The sequence below is a fragment of the Phalacrocorax aristotelis genome, chromosome 13, assembly GCF_949628215.1.
Source record: "Phalacrocorax aristotelis chromosome 13, bGulAri2.1, whole genome shotgun sequence".
Taxonomy (NCBI): domain Eukaryota; kingdom Metazoa; phylum Chordata; class Aves; order Suliformes; family Phalacrocoracidae; genus Phalacrocorax; species Phalacrocorax aristotelis.
In genome coordinates, this window is record NC_134288.1 from 10036534 (window position 1) to 10053943 (window position 17410).

Here is a 17410-nt window from a genome sequence, read left to right on the forward strand (position 1 = left end):
CTGGCTGTGTCACCCCATCACCTCAGGGTCCCATGAAATCCTCGTCATCTCCTCAGTGCCCAGCTGGATCCCTACATCCTCTCAGGTCCCAGTAAATCCCCCTTGTCCCTTCAGGGTCTTGCTAAATTCCCCCATCCCCTCAGCACCCAGCTTGGTCCCCCTATCCCCTCAGATCCCACTAAATCCCCTCAGCACCCAGCTGGGTTCCCCCATCTCCTCAGATCCCACTAAATCCCCTCCATCTCCTCAGATCCCACTAAATCCCCCTGTCCCCTCAGTGCCTAACTGGATCCCCCCATACCCTCAGGTCCCACTAAATCCCTCTGCCCGCCTTGTGCCCCAGGACCCTCCTCTGTTGGAAGGGGAAGAGCCTAGGGAGGTGGCAGCAGGGTTGGCCTGTGAGCCTCGGCCCAGGCACCATGTTCTACATGCATGTGCTCGTCAATAAGCGCGGGCCGTTGGCCAAGATATGGCTTGCTGCCCACTGGGAAAAGAAGCTCACCAAAGCTCATATATTTGAGTGCAATTTAGAGACTACAGTTGAAAAGATCATCTCGCCAAAGGTATGCTGTTAAATGAGAAGGTGTCTTCTGGCAAATTCTGGGGTAGAAGTGTTCATCCTTTGTAGGGAACAGGACTGTTGCAATTATGGAGACTGGCTTTAGGACAAATTTGCGGCTATTTCAAAACCAGTGTGAGGTAAACTCCTCCTCCGATTTTATTCAGTTCTTGCTTGGATAAAATATCCATCCTGTTAAATGACAGCTATATAAATATTTTACTCCTGGCGATCTGTGGCATACATTTATGTACAGTGTAAGAAAATGTTACCACAGTATATTCAAATGTATTTTTCTGCACACTGATAGAGCCCCAGGGAGCACTCTGTGGGCACCGCTGGCCAAGGAATCATGGTACATGGGTTTGAGCTGCTCATGAGGAAACACAAGCCCATCCATGCGGTGTGGTGGGGTACCACTGGTCTTTCTTCAGAGACTTTGAGTACCAGCTGTAGTTATTGTTCAGCATAATTTGGGAAATGCTGGTATTTGAGGAAATGGTCTCAAAAAGATGGAGAAGTCAGCTGCTTAACCAAAGTCTAGGGACTAAGAAAACTGCCATGAAATTGTACACAGACCATTTGAGGAGAATGCTTTTGCTGATCTCATAATAAATAACTTTTGACATGTTGTAACCATCCTTCCACTTTCAGTGGACTTCTTCCAGGTCCCCCTTTATAAGCCATTAGATATAAAATTAAGCATACATAGTGCTTGTGAGAGACTCTGTATGAACAGACCTGGAGGCTGAAGTCCTCTGTGTATCACGGATAAGGTATGACTCAAGCAAGCACAGATGCAGACAGTCAAGTATCCATGACTCAGTCCTTGGCCTCGCCGTTGCAATTGCATCCAAGGGAACAGTGAGGAATGCTTTGCACTGTCACTAATCGATGGCTAAAGAAAGCCAAGGCTTTCAGCTGGTGCAAGCAGATTTTTTTATTTTTCTCCATGAAAACACCTGCTTGATATTTGATAGTCTGAAATTAATTTGTCTGTCTTGCACTGGTTATGATTAACTGAACGTTGTTAAAGTGATATTATTTGGAAGTGTTTTCCAAGAGGTGCTAGTTGAGTACCCTCTACTTCCCCTTGCACACTGTCCTGTCTAGCAGCTGCATGACCACCCTGAGTATGCTTGGTGCAAGAAGACTTTGCATAAATAAGGGCATAGGTATGGTGTCTGCTCACTTAAATAACCAAGGTGTCAAATACTGGGATACGCGCAGCTACTTTCTGTTTCAGGATGTGTTACACTGTTCATTGGCAGTCAGCCGAGATGTTTTAGATAAAGTAAGAGCATCAGTTCAGGATTTGTGCTTTGGCATGGCAGTGTTTAGGAACAAAAGCGACTAGTGCCTGGCTCTGAAAATTGATTTCTGTTTACGATCCTTTATATTGGTACAAAGCCCTGTTGAATTTCGTAGAGCTCTGTACCAGTGTATTTTAGAACTCTGTTACTGCTGTATAATATTTTCACTTTGATGTTTTTGCCAAAAATACTAACTCCTGAACAACTTTTTAAAATCCTCACAGTTTACCATAGCTCTACGAACTTCTGGACACTTGCTCCTAGGAGTGGTGCGGATTTACCACAGGAAAGCAAAGTACCTCTTGGCTGACTGTAGTGAAGCTTTGACAAAAATGAAGACAGCCTTTCGCCCAGGTATGTACAGAAATCTGCATTTTTTCCATCTGTGTCCTTTATAGCTCTCAACTTAAAAGTTAATTTTGGGTGTTTCTGTTAAAAACACGTTATGGATCCCAAAGGAAATTGAACTTATTGGTGCCTACTGCTGATGTGGTAGTCTGGCTTAATTTAAAGCCATTTCAGGTCTTTGACTCCTTTAAAAGAAGTAGTATCTTAAGTGGCCTTATGAGAAGAAGCTTGAAGTCAGCCTCCGTTGCTCGATAATTAATTTTAATTTCTGATGACACCAACAACATGTCTAGTAGTGTGTTAGTGCCAGATCTGACAGTGAGTTTTGAGCCTTAGCCATGTAGCCAGGGAGAAGGGAGCAGAGATGACTGGATCCTTTTCCAGTGGGCTGGACGTTTGTCATACTCAGGCACCAAATGGGGAGGCACTGTTGCATAAAAAAAGGCTAAGAACAGGACACCAGCATTTATTCACGTGCTTTGTGACCTGGTCTGTTTACAGAATAGTGAATATCTACTCTACATTATTCTCAAGGACACCATAATGATTAGTTAGTTAATATTTGTAAACATTTTGAAATCTCTAGAAAAAACACTTAAGATAAGTATGCAGTGCTATCTATTTTGAATAAATACTGTAGTAGCTTATAGAGGACTGTGCCACACAAAATCAAGACACAATGGTCACAATTGCAGCAAGGGAGAGTCCAACTAAATATAAAGGGGGGAAAAATCTCAGTGGAAGCGGTAAAATGCTGAAACAAGCTGTGCAGGGATGCTGTGGAATCTTCAGCAGCAGAAATAGTCCAAAGTGATCTGACTTAGAAATTAACCCTGTTTTGAGCAAAAGGTTGGATTAGCTGACCTTCAGAAATCCCTTCTGATGCGAATTGTTCCAGGATTCTCTGATTACCAAGTATTTGCAGTCTCACTTTATAATTATTTAATACTGGAGAATAACGTTACACAGACACTGGAGAGAAAAGGAAAATGCAATAATTCATTTGAAGTGGTATGAAAGGCTCTAGGCTAAATGCCAGCTGTGAGAATCTTTCAGAGATTTAAAGTAGCTGGTCATAAACCCAAGGTATTTGCAGTATTTCAGGTCCTGTAGCAGCAGACCCTTCTGTATCTGTCTGTAAAAAAATATGGCTTCTAAATGATATGTAAACTAAGGATTTTAATTCCACTTTGGAGTCCTGTTGACAAAGTGCCTAAGCTTTACCTTTATGTTATTTAGAATGGCAGCAGACCTTCCTGACAGGTTTATAATCTTAGTATATGTACTGGGGAGACCATTACTTTTATTTTATTGATACTTATTTTGTTATGTTGTCTGTTTCTTTTAGGACTTGTTGACCTTCCAGAAGAGAACTTTGAGGCTGCTTATCAGTCCATTACATTACCTGAAGAATTTCATGATTTTGAAACACCACTACCTGATTTAAAGTAAATGCTTCCCTAGTTTTTATTCATTATTTTAGTATTTTCAGAAGTAAAAGATATCCTTGCTGTTATCTGATGAAAACTCAGATGGAATTGTTTTGATTTGGTAACTGAATTCTGCTAAATTCTGAGCCAGCTTTACAAGGCCACAGTCACAGGAACTGTGCTTTTGTAGAGTTTCTTGAAGTCCGTTCAATCAACAGACCTTTACAATGAAATAATGTGTTGAACTTAGACTTCAGGATTTGCTAATTTTATATTGTCTGAGTGAAGCCTGCAGACAAGTTACTGACCTCAAGAGAAGATAACAAAGTTAGTATAAATCCTGTTGTAAGACCAAGGAAGCTCTGGCTGGTAGCTCACCGTGTTGTAGTGTTCCATCGTGTAGCTGCATTTAATTTCGGCCCCATTGCTCTTTGGGGCCGGGGCATTTTATCAGCAGTAGTCAGCTTGGCTCCTGATGAAAAGCCAGCATATTTCTTTGGCTTTTCTGACACGAGTCAGTATTAATGTCGAAAAACTGATAAAAAGCAGGAGGCCAAGACATGTTTCTGATGGCTCTGGTGCCACCAAAGGTCCAGGATAACAGACTTCCACTGCGGCCTCCCCTGTACCCTGTCATAGATACAGTTTGATGGGATCTGTAAGTGTTTAGTATTTTGTAAGCACAGCTGTGATGTAATACTATTTATTCAAGTACCTCAGTGTGCTAACTCTGTAAAGTGTACCTTTTCTGCCTCCCCAAAGTGTCCCTGCAGTTTGTTTTACAGATGATGGTGTTACACTAATTAGATGCCTTCTGTGTGACAAGTGTCTGGAATATAGAAGGGCTTGGGTTTGAACAAACTCACACAATCCCACGTTTACTGGCAAATGAGAGTGGAGAAATATGAAATATGGAAAGGAGGATGGGTGCCTCCCTCATCCTGTCTGCTGTTTCTTGAGGGGGTTGCTTGCTGAGTATACATCTGGATCATTTGTTCGTGGAGTTCCAGGTGTGGGGAGTATTTCAAAGTTCAGTTAGCTGAACGCTTTCCCCTCCCTCATGGACCTCTCCCCAGCTATTGGGCTGCTATGGATGTTTCAGGTTCAGCTTTCCCTGTACAATCTCCATGTACGCTGGAGATTGCATAGAAACTTTGGCTAGTAAAGAAGGCAGTTGCTTACTTGCTTAGAGGTATCAATTTTAATAAACGTATAGCACCTGTTTTCCATATGCTTATTTTTAGCTTTTAGAGGAAATTCAAAGCAGTGAATTTTATTAATAAAACCTTAAATAGCTTGAATGCAGATAGCTTTGGGAAACAGTTGTTCTCTCTCCACAGAAGTGAGGATCAGCTGGGGTACTTTCAATGCTGTAGAAAACAGAAGCTGTCTTTTGGGGTTTTGTCATAAAACATCAGGATTGAAGACTGTTCAGAAACAAGTTTTCACATTCCAGCAAAATGGTGAATGGGTTTCACTTCACCCTATATTTTGTATAATGTTTTCTTCATCAGTGCCATTGATGTTGCTGAACATTTTACCTTGAATCAGAGCAGAGCTGAAGACATCACACTTACAGAGGATTACGAAAGCAATATACTTCTCTGTGATAGAAACTTTGGTGAGAGAAGTTGAGAAATTAGAAATATTCCATAAGGAAAAGTGTGTTTTATGCAAAATTTTGTACAGTCTGAGTCCTTTTCACATGTGAAAAAGATAGTATTGAAAGCACATTTCTTTCATGCTTGTGCTGATTGGCCTGTCATACCATCTCATGCTTAATTTTTTGTGTACATATTCTGCCTAAGTAATATAATATGATATCAGAGTCTGAGAATAAAATCCAACATTTTCTGCTTTTTACTGAATTAGCTATTTATTCTGTTTGAGGTATGGGATATCTTACAATCTTTTAAATTTTAAAAATTATTTGATAAATTAGGAAATGGATAAATATGTGTTTCAAAAACTCATGCAGATGAAGCATCAGAAATTCTGTGTTTATTCAGATGAAGAACCAGATGCACTACGAAAACAGAGCTTCTTTGACAGCAGCATCTTAATGAGCAGTAACAGTCTTGTGGCTGATCACAACTCTGCGAGCGCGACTGGAGGCAATTCTGCACTGCATGAAGATGCTTGCTGTTTTGAGCACGACTGTTTTGGAGACGAGGAGGACGCTGCAGATATGATTGGTAGGGTTTGCCACAGATAAACAGAATTAGGTTCTTTCCAAATATTTTTATTCTTACAGGAAAACAAACGAGACAACATGAAAGTGATTGTTGTCAAACAAAAAATCCGTATTTTTTGTGGGTTTCATACTGCATTTTTTTCTACTTGTCACTAAATCTATGATCACTTAGACATTGCCAAGTAAAATTGTATTAAAGGAGATATTTCAGTTTTTTAGAATTAAAGTCATCCAACTTATACTTAATGTTTAACAATTTAATTTATATTTTCAAAGGTGAAATACTGCAGCATGTTTATCCTTATTGCTGTAATAACAAAAGCAGCAAAGTAGCTTCTATATCTTTACTGTTTCGAGTATTTACGTAAAGCTTGATAGATTTACACCTTTTCAGCAATATCAATGTCATAGTTTTCAAAGAAAAGGTGGAAATCTCAACATTAAGGCTAATGTTCTCCTTTTTGTACGGTTGAAGGCAGATGTATCATTGACAGCCATCCATGGAAGCTGAGCTTTTTTGTTTACACAAAATTAACGTTAAATAAGTAACATAAGTCAGGCTATTTCCTGACTACTAAGGCTTATAATGATTAAAACTAAGCATTTTGTATTTAAGAAATCCTGTTGAGGGATGAGCAAAATGGCCTAGATAAAGACATTCTTGATATGGAGGAAGAACGTCCTTTGTCACAAGATCTGCCAGAGAACAGCACATCCAGTGAGTTTGCAGCATCCGTTCTTACTCTCACAAACGCTCTGTTCCTGTATTAGCACCCGAAGTTACATTCAGCTTTCTATAATACCCGGTGCCTTTCTCCGTTGTTAATGTCTTTCACTTTTTTTCTAATATACTTGATCCATTATTTTAGGTAAAATTTTATTTGACCTAGGGATGCCAGGTTTGTAAGTTGGCATTGCTTAGAAGCACTTTTATATGATCTCCTGTTGGATACGCTGTTGATCCACCCTGCTGCTTAGGCAGTGCGGTATCACTTTTGTACGGGAAAGGAAGCTGAATGGGTACACTGTAACTCTGAACTTTGCCTATGAATATTTCTGGCTTTATATTTCAGTGACAAATGGCACTTTAGTAGTCCATAAAGGTGTTGTTAGTCTTTTTTTGGTTTGATTTCAGTGAAATTAATTTTTGAAAAGTGTTTCTGGATTTTTTTTTTGTATCTTAAACCCTTATACTCCCATCACACTGTTAGTTTAAAACTGAGTAAGCTGGAACAGCTTTAAGGGGAACAGTGGCACTTGCCCCTCCTTGCACTAGTCTTGGTACTACCTGTTCCTTTTATGTTGACAGAAATGTCCACATTGCCATGGGGTTGCCTGGAACTGGAAACAGATACATATTGAAAATAAACACTTTTTGTCAGGTGGGTTTTCCTCTGTATCAGTTCCTCAGTCCATTCCACCACCCAGTCACACCGGTTCTGCAGTCAGCAAAGGAAAGCGTGCAGTGCAGGTTGTGAACAGCAGCAGTGCCAGTTGTTACTGGTTAAAGTGACTATGAGATTATAGACAAAATCATAGTTTTCTAATTCTGACCTTTTTTGTCTGATGTAATGAGATTGAGAAGTTATTCCAGCTTGTAAACTTTCTTTTTTATTTGGGTTATTTTCTGGGTTTTCTTACAGTTGAGTCCAACTGCGCAGACACCACCATTAAGAAAGTCAGTCACCTCACGAATGAGACAATACTTTTCTTGAAAGGAGAAGAAGGATTTGTGCTTGAGCCAGTTGATGACACAGGTGAGAACTTGACCAGATTCTTGCTGAATATTTGGGTTACTAGGTTTGGTTTTTTTCTTGTTAGTGAAAATATTTGCAAGACACATTATTCCCGCTTTAGATTTCATCTGCTCCTGCTGTCAGAGACCTATTTTATGGGAACTGTTATACAGAAACAATATCGAGTTATTCATCTGACCTGCCTAAATCTCTGCTTAGAGTTTCTTTCACGTACCAAATCAAGTTTTGTTGCTCTGCCATTCTGCTACCAGTGCAATCCTGGCCTGTTCATGAGAGTTACTGAAGTTTCAGCTGAAGAACTTTTATTGCTAGTGACATATCAGTGATTTTTTTGTGTAAAATAACAAACTTAAAACTTTCAGGCCTTTGTAAAGTTTTGTATTGTGAACTTTAAATTTAATAAGATCCAAAAAGAAAAATGTTTCATTTCTTCTGTGAGTAAATCTAAATGTCACCTATCACGTTGGTGGCTGGTAGCAAATAAACAAGTTCATGATGACACTAATATTTAGAATATTGGAATTTTCCAGCCTGTCAAAATAATATTCAGGAAGTTATGGTCATATAACCAATCCGTGTCTTTCTTTTGTATTTACTATGTACATCTTAATTAAATTGCTAAAGGATGAAACTGACAAATACAGGTATTAATTACGAGGTACTGAAACCTGTTGAGTACATCAGCAGTTCTTGGAACAATTAACTTCCTGGTGGATTAAAGATAGCTTGTTTAGCCTTGTTGGCATATCATGTGTTCTCATTAAGTCCTCATGTTCCCAGTTCTTTAGTACAATAGTCATATGTCTTCTGTAATTAAACATATGTGAATTTCAAGTACAAGAATACAAAGAGTATACTTTGCGAAGACTTTTGGAGAAATGGCACATGCACTTGTACTTCGATTTTCAAGTCTGTGTGAGGTTTCAGGAGGTCAGCAGCCTGTTTGTTTGTTTGGTTCACAGTGCTTTTTTTTGTGCTTAAGTGTTCTGTGAATAGACCTTATTAGATCTTTTTTTTTTTTAATACTTGTTATATTTAGCTATCACCCAGAGAAAAAAAAATAAAAGAAAGAGGAAGTTGCTTGTGGATGTAGACAAGGAGATCAGCTGCAATGCTATATACAACCAACTTAACAATTGCACGGACATCCTTGCTCCGTTGGACCTTGCACCACCAACAAAAAAAACAATGATGTGGAAGAAATCAGGAGGCGTGGATAAACTCCTGTCCCACGCTACACAGCCTGTGGTTCATGCTGAGCTGCAAATGGTAAAGATCAATTCCTTGTAGGTTTTTCTGCCACCGTCTAGGTTACGGGACTGTTGCACATCTAGGATCTAACTGTGGGAGATTTTGCAGACTTGATTTTAGGGGAACTAGCAAACTGCAGGTGCATAGCGTTGTTGAAAGTATTGTTTTGCAGTACAGTTCAGTTGGATACCTGATGGTTGTTTGCATACTCACCACTAATTGCTTCATCAGAAAGAGCATCTGTAGAGCTCACAGCCTTCATTTCCAGCACTCCAACAAGTGAAAAATGACAAAGAATCTTTGAGAGCTGATGTTTCATTTCACATACTGGCACCTGACTCAAGGATTGTACAGTAATACACAACTTTTTAGATTTCCGTCAATTTCTTTCCTACTTTCTACTTTGTTTTATTATTTTCTGGTTTGTTTCTGCTCTGTAATTAATGTGAGACCACATTTTTCTTCTGCATTTACTTTAAAGGTACATCGGGCTTAAACATTACTGTTATTATTATATTGTTATTGGCTTTGAAAGATGGTATACCAATATGTTTTGTACTTTCCCAACTGGAGATAAACTTTCCAGCTGGAGAGCAGTCAGGGACTTGCCTTTCAGATTAAGAGGTTCACAATCACTCTGTCACTTTGGCTAGAAGGCTGGGCTAGACTACCCTTTCCTGTGGCCGTGGACTTTACCGCTCTTTCTGCACAAGAAAGACATACTGCTTTCATGGAAATATGATCTATCAAAGCCTCTCATGTCCCCACGTAGTATCTGACAGATCATTCAAAGAAGACTTAAGTTTAGAGCTGGTGATAAGAGAAAGAAGAGGTCAACGTGTATACAAGATGATATGGAAAGGTATAGTGTGAGCTATGTGCAGCAGCCTTATGTTAATCACAGTATTTCTTCTGTAGCTTGGAGAGATTTGGGAGGCATGGTCTGCAGGCAAACAGGGTTCAGCACAGCTTCATCACTTAAAGTCAAGGTGCAGAATTGCAATTTGCTCTTTATGAGGACGAAACATACTCGCACACCAGTACATGGGGAGAGGAATCCACACACAGATAACTGCAGATGGTTTTTTTTTTAATTTCATCCCTCCTTACTGTCTGGCTTCAAGGAAAAATAAACCAAATTGTTTCTTAGACATTTCTTCATGAGTTCAGTGCCGAAGTTGAAGCTGCAGAAGATTACTTTTTTAAAAAAATTGTAGGTTTTTTGAATGACTTAATTCAATTATCTAAATTCTAGATTGCAGTAACTAATATACAGCTCACATTCATACCTTTGTGTTGATGTTTGCAAATAATCTAACATTATATTCAGAAAGCAAACAAAAATAACTGTTTTCAGTTGTTTGCAAAATGCTTCAAGAGCTGCGGATATAAGATGAGAAGAAAGGGAGTACAGAGGGAGTCTGAAATGGAAGGAACAAGAAAAGATACCACAGGTAATATTTTAGATCTGATGTTGCAGAATTAGCAGTTAGAAAATATTTTCTATTTTACATAATGTTTGAGAAACGCTTGCATGGTGTTTGTGTGCAGTATTGTACAAACCAAAGCTTGTGGCATAAGGAGGTATTGTTGGTTTCACCTTTGGTTTCTCTAAATGTCTACCAAACTCCAGATTATTTTTTTTAAAAAAAAGCTTCCCACTTATTCTGAGTTTAACCAAACTGCTCTCCAAATTTCCAAACTCATGTAAATAACTTCTATTTGTATCTTGAAGATTGTGTTTTGGTTAATATCAAGCAAGAAGAAATGTTCCATTTTAGATTTCCTGATGTATCTGCTTTCACTCCATTGCTCTGCTAGAAATATAATCTGTATGGCTGCCTCAGAAGTTGATCAAAAAACCCACCTCCTGCAAGTCCATATAGGTCAACTTTTAGAAAAGGAAAAACTCTCTTGGAAGGTTCTGCTTCTTCTGTGATCATATTGGGAATGATATTTAGTCTATATTTATTCTTTCTGGCTCAAAGATTGCTGACCAGTGTGTGATTTTTGTTTTTCAGTATTGTTCTTTTTTAAGGGCAGTGATTCACAGTAATTTCCTCTTAAACCTTGTTCTTTTTTTATTAATACAGAGATGCTGATAGTAGAAGAGCCAAGTCACGTGCAGGAGTCAGCTACTTCAGAGACTGAGAGAAAAATTAGAAATGATTCGTTTATCTTGACATCACAGAATAACAGAAATGAAATTGATGATAACTGTGGTGAAACTATAGTGAGCAGTTTCCATAAATTTTAGAGACCTAAATGTATTTATTGGTTTCATTTTATGCTAGAGTTCCATTTAAAACATGTTAAGAAATTACTAATGTATGTTAGAAAAGGGTGACAGAGACAGCCAATAGAGCATTAAGTAGCTTGTGTCATGAAAGTTTATTTATAGGCATTTCAGAAGATTCTTATCATCGATTGAACTATTAATTAAAATGTCTGTTAATCAGTATAGATTACAGTCCAATCACTCAGTGTAAAGAGAACTTTAACATGAAATATAGCCTCTTTGTACTGAAGAGATAATAATCTTTATGAAGGATAAAAATTACCTATTATCTAATAACTAAGGTAGCAGAAATTATCTATTTCTGCTATCTTTATTTAGGATAACAAGAAAGGGGACTCTTTAGAGACTATGAGGCTCATTAAAGTTGAAAAGAATGCCACAATTGGACCTAATGGCAGCAGCAAGCGTGGGGTCTGTGCCTGAACTGAGCCCATAGGTGTAGATCCAGCTGTAGGATAAATACCACAGCAAGACAGCAAGGTCCTTTCCTATGTGAGAAAAGCCATGGTAGAGATAGCAACGATGAAATCATTTTTGGAAAACGTTCATTATAATAAATTCTTTGAGCAGAATTATGGAATTGAGAGTTACATTGTATGCGTAAATTGTAGTGCCTATTGATCATCCTTTCTGTTCGAACAGCAGGGTGGAACGGCCTTGTCTGAGAGCTCCTCACTGGCAAACAACTCACTGGGCCCAGAAGCTGAAATACAGCAAGCTGAGCTAAATGTACGTGTACCTGAGGCTGACACCTCTGGCTTATTTCAGGATAGAACTGTGTTCTTTCTCAGAAATATTTTTTTTAAAAGTGATGACATCAGGAACTTACAATAATTTTTTATGTACTAACATCATCTTTAGTACATTTTTTCCCAGTCAAATACTTTAATAGCTTGATAACCAGGGATAACTGTATTCCAGTGTTCAAAGGCTGTATCCTGTGAGGGAGACAGCTTCCTGTAAGAAGGAAAAAGTTTCTGAACTTCTTGGATATGAGGATACTCAGACTTTCTGAAACAAGGGCAGGCTTCTCCTGTCTACTTCAGAGGTTAAGCCCAAAATTTAAAGCCAAATTTTTGAACATCCTTTTTGGCCCCTGACCAGTACAAACACTGTCAGAATCCCAGTTGCGTGGAACAATATCTTGTTGTGAAGCTGCCTCCCCAAGGCTCACCAGGACTGCTCTCATAGTACCTAATGTGTTGTTGCACGTGATCCGTCTCTTTGTAGTGGAAAGAACTTAGCATTCTTTTCTCTGTTTCACAAAGCCTAGTGCAACTGCAGAAGTGTCATAGGTCCCAGTTACCCTGAGCATGGCTATCAAAATGCACACCTCCAAGTGGATTTTCAATTAGGCTAGAACTCTTCTCCTTTTTATCACCATGGTGTGCAACATTTTACACATGCTGTCTAACCACCTGTTCTGTTTACTCTCGAGGAGCTAATGAGGAACAAGAAAGACAGTGAAGAAATAAGGTGGAGCAAAAGAACTCTTCAGTTATTAAAAACTTTACAGGTACAAGAGCTGGATTTTGTAATTAGATGCCAAAACCAGGTGTTGATTTCAGTGGGACCATGTCAGAAAATCTCCTACTTGCACAGTTGATCCTATTACTGCCTCTCACATGCAGCATGTAACTGCGATTTATTGGGTATTTATGTTGGAAACCAGGATGCTGAGTGCCTGACATGGTGTCCTCTCCCACAGTGGCTGGAATCACTAGAATTTTCTGAACGTCTGCTTCCACGGCAATGTTTGCTGTAATGCTAAGCCCTTGCTCGCTTCCTTCTATGAGTATGCTCTGGAGTATCTCTCCAAAACCCGGTTCCTAGCTGCTTACAGGTTGCCAGATCTCAGCTGAGCGCTGCAGGGTGCCATCATTTGGCTGTTCATCTGCCTGAGCTGTTTCTGAGATGAAAGCTAGGGAAATGAGTGAGGGATATGTTAAAAAGAAAGCTGGTAACACCTTCTTGAAGAGATTTTAATGCCCCAGTGCTTTCAAGGTGCTTGAAATTTAGCAGAGTGTAGCCCTTGCATCTGCTTTTCTTGCAGAAAGCCTTGTAAAACTGGTGAAGCTGTAACGTATGATATCATACATCGCGTCAACAGGACCGTAACAGGAGCAGCACAGGCTGCCCTGATGCCGAATGTCCGAACTCTTGGCCCAATGGCTCAGTGCTGCTCCTTCCTTTTTACCTGGACGAGTGTTTTAGTGCTTGGTCTGGTTGGGGGTGGGTAGAAAAACCGCAGCAAAATGTTATTTTCCTTCAGGTCGCTTCTTTAACACAATGTGCCACATGGATGAATGGAGAGTGCCAAAGGTGATAGAGAAATCCAAGCGTGGGCCAGAGGGCATAGGGAGAGGGTTTTGTCCGCAAAACGCCAAACTTTGGTCCAAGCCTTGCTCTCCCCTAGTGCCGGTGTTTGATTTCACAGCCTTCTTGTTTGTTTGGGCTTTTAAAAATTATTTTATGTGAACATATTTCAAAGGTTCTGCGCAACACCTGTAAATAAATACTTACATGTAAGTCTAACCATTCAAAACCAAGCAACGACAATGCTCAGTTAGCTGTGGCTGAAGTTGCCTGTGATGTAGCTGGTTCTGTGTCCAAAGAACAGGGTACGCAATTATTTTTATTGTTTCGAATCATGAAAGCCATTACAGGTGAGCTTCATCACATGCTTCAGTACAGTCTCACTGAATTCAGTGGAACTGCGGGCATATGTAGATCTTTATAACGTATGTAGGTGCAAGCAATATTAGGGCAGTAAAATGTTAAGAGCCACTTATATAAATGCAAATGCCAAGATAAGATCCTATTTGAGGCGTTCAAGCAGAAACTATTCACTCTGAGCAGTGCCCTTCAGTTCAGGCTTGATGGGATCTGGTTTTACTGGCAGTGAAGCTGACCTGACTGATTTTCTTTTCTTCTTTATGCAGCACCTGAAGAGATCAGGCATGCGTTCTTTCAGTTTACGGAAGCTCTGTCTTAAAAACAACCGGAAAGAAGCTGCAGCGAAGTTTTACATCTTTCTAGTTCTAAAGAAGCAGTCAGTCATTGAGCTCAGCCAGAGCGCTCCCTTTGCTGACATCACGGCCACCCTTGGCCCGATGTTCAACACTCACTGAAATCATGTAGTATTCAGAGAAGCTAATGAAAAGAAATCGTATTCTAAATTTTTCAGCAAATATGCCTCCTGGAAAAATTATTGAAAGTCTTGTCAGACGGTGGTAACTGAGCAGAGCTCTTTCCCTTATACCACCTCTCAGAACTGCCAAGGAACAGGCTCGTGCCAGTGTGTGACCTCGCTATTCGCTACCAGGGTGTTCACTGGTATGTTAATTTTTCATGTCTGTGTTTACATAATGAGCAGTTACTTATTCTGTTAATAAAATATAGCTACAATACATATTTTACGCCAGAGATTTACATCGTGAGGGTTTTTATCAGAGTCCTTAAAAACCTTTCTTAGAGATCAGCTTTGGAGGTTGAATTATTTTTAACGGGGCTTGTGTGTATTAATTATCTACCACCATCAGTAAGAGAAGCCTGTTAAGCTCTCTCTATCGAAAAACGTTGAAATTATTCCTTTCAAAGAATGTTCATTATTTGATATTTTAAGGTCTAGGAAGCTACTGTCTCCAGCATTATTTTCATGTGTTCAGGCAAAGAGACGTTAGGCTATCCCTAGGAGACCCACATAAGCCTCATGAAGAAATCCTGCTCCCTAGGAATCCTGCAACTTCAGCTTTCATGGGCCATGTTTTCTTAAAGACTAATACTTTTAAGTGTAGACCTATTTAAAAATAGATGTTGCATTTTTATCTAATTTAGGCTAAGTTTTAACACTTTACTGTCATTTTGTAAAGGCAGTCGTTTTCAGTCACAATAAACCTGTGACGCACGGGCCGGTTGTGTGCGTTTGGTGCTTTAGAGTGTTACGGTGCTGGGGGAAAGCTGCCGGCTCATAGTATGAAATCAATAAAAATTCCAAGATGTTCCCTTAGTGTGTTGACATTTGTCCTGAAGGATCGGCACTGGCAGCCGCCTGAGCCGTCCTTTGGGTTCGCCTCCTCAGAGTCAGTGTTTCTGGTGAGTTTCTGAGAATCTGAAAGGACGGATGATATTGTCATCCTGGTTTTCCAGGCATTTGCTTGCCTCAGTTACACCCTGTGTGTTTGGCCCTGCTAACGCGTGCTGCTGCTGTCGTGCATTGATTTATTTGTGTGTGCAGGGTTTAGGGAGGGTGGGGAATTGATTTCAAGGCGTCTGTTCAGAGGAGTAAAAGGGGTTTGAAGTGGCTGAGGACCCTGTGCTGGGCAGGAAGGGATGGGGTGTGGTTTGGGCTGGCTGCTTGCAGTGGTTGTTGCAGTTGGTTTGCTTTTTTCTGTGTAGGAATATTTGATAAAATAAGCAATAAGAAGCCTTTGCCATGGTTCTCCGAGGGGTTACTTTTCTGGGTATAGGGAGGAAAAAGTGACCCTGTTTGGTAAAAACCTTTAAAATTTTATGCAAAAGAAACAGTACTTTACTTTTGTGATGTGAACAAGAGCAAGGGTAACCCAAGATGAGACTGCAATCGAGAGCGGCTTGTTTCCCTCCCTTCTTTGGGGCCAGGCCTGGTGGTTCTGCCTGGGAGCCTGAGCACCGACCTGGGGTGAGGAGTAAAAAGGGTTTGGTTCTCCCAATCTCGTGCTCGGCGTCTTGGGCATGAGCCCCTGGCAGAAGGAGGAGTGGAAACCTCTCCCCAGTTCCTGCAGCGGATCTAATCCCTGCCTGATGCAGTGCGTCTCCCAGTGAGCCCCCGCTCTGCGGGCCAGGGCACTGTGCTGCGCTTCATGGGAAACCAAGCACTGCTGGCTGGGGAAGAAAGGAGAAGCCATCGTTTTGCCCCAAAAGCCATCCAAAATGACTCTGCATCTCATGCCAGAGCTGCTGCCTGCGCCACGTCTGCTGCTGCCACGTGGTAAGAGCAGCTCCGGTGGCAGCAGATGCAATAACTTGTTAATTTGCCTTTCAAGGAGAGAGGCTGTGCATGGGATTCACCAGGAAAGAGGGAAACAAAAGGAAGCTGGAGGCGAGCAGGAGACAGGCAGGAATAAATGAGAGGCAGGATATATATACATTGAAAATAGTGTGTGTATCTGAATAAATGAGGTACAAATCTTGCAGGAAATAGTCCTGGAAGAAAGGCTGGTGTGTATTTACAAAACAGGTTTGTCAGAACTCTGACATACCCGTGGGGGAGATCCAAAGTGAGCCTGCGAGGGCAGGGGAAGCACGAGGCGCTGGTAAGCTGTGCGCTCTGTACTCCCATGCACAGCATGAGACAGGGCTTGGGTTTTCATCTTGACCAGCTGTGCTCTGCTGTTGGACTCGGGTCCGGATCTGAACTAAGAGCAGGTCCTGCTCCAACCTTGCTGGCACATGAATGGTTTCCCTCCGTAAGCCTCCATGTATGTGCATACATGTAGGATGTTCCGTGTATGTATGTTCCATAGGTGTGTGTATATGTGCATCTCGCTACTCTCCCCGTCTCTGGAGGCACGTCTGTAGCCAACCTTGGGTGCTCTCAGCCACGGTCGCTGGGGCAGAGATGGAGCCGAAGCCCCGCCACTTGCCAGGTGGGCTGCAGCAAGTTGCTTCGGTGAGTTCCAGTAAGTGCTAAGCAGCCTCACCCGACATGTTTGCTCATTAAATAGTTTGGAAAGGTTGAGCCCAATAGCTACAGAGGGAAACGTGTAGGTAGTACCATGAGTAACCAGACTGTGCTTGAGAGATTAGACGTGCCGTGCCAGCATTTACCAGCACGATTTCCCATCAAGCGAGAGAACCTGCTCCAAATAAATGCGAGCCCTGTGCAGCAGTTCAGTTTTGCTGATGCTCACTGCTCTTCAAGCCCAGCCCAGGAGTTGGGAGCCAGGAGAGTGAAGTCTCGCTGCTGCCAGGCTGCCCCATAGGTATTTCAGTGAGGCAAAGGTTTTCCTTTATTTATTTATTTTACTTTATGAAAGTGCGTCATGCATTATGCGCGCGGATGTCCTCAAGAATTGGACGAGTTAGCTGAAAATTACGATGCTGGGTGGGGGGGTGGAACGCCAAGGGCCGGGTGGCCGCAGCTCAGGGCTGCCCCGGCTCCCCTCTCCTCCTCCTTCTCCTCCTCCAGGGTTACGCGAGGAGAGGAGCCGAGCGCGACCCGCCGCCGGCGGCCCCGGGCGCAGGAAGCACCCGGCCCGCGGGGCGCCGCCGCCGGGGA

At 41.3% G+C, this 17410-nt stretch overlaps 1 protein-coding gene across 1 annotated transcript; it reads left to right on the top strand.

Moving 5' to 3' along the window:
• The first annotated feature begins 419 nt into the window (after nucleotides 1–419).
• RAD21L1 (RAD21 cohesin complex component like 1) lies at nucleotides 420–15150 on the top strand. Its single transcript, XM_075109071.1, has 13 exons — nucleotides 420–563; nucleotides 2067–2226; nucleotides 3569–3668; nucleotides 5165–5271; nucleotides 5660–5845; nucleotides 6461–6562; nucleotides 7488–7601; nucleotides 8641–8870; nucleotides 10210–10306; nucleotides 10946–11085; nucleotides 11794–11880; nucleotides 12590–12667; nucleotides 14094–15150. Exons 1-13 carry the CDS (start codon nucleotides 420–422, stop codon nucleotides 14280–14282), a joined length of 1734 nt encoding a protein of 577 aa, XP_074965172.1. The 3' UTR covers nucleotides 14283–15150.
• Nucleotides 15151–17410: the final 2260 nt, after the last annotated feature.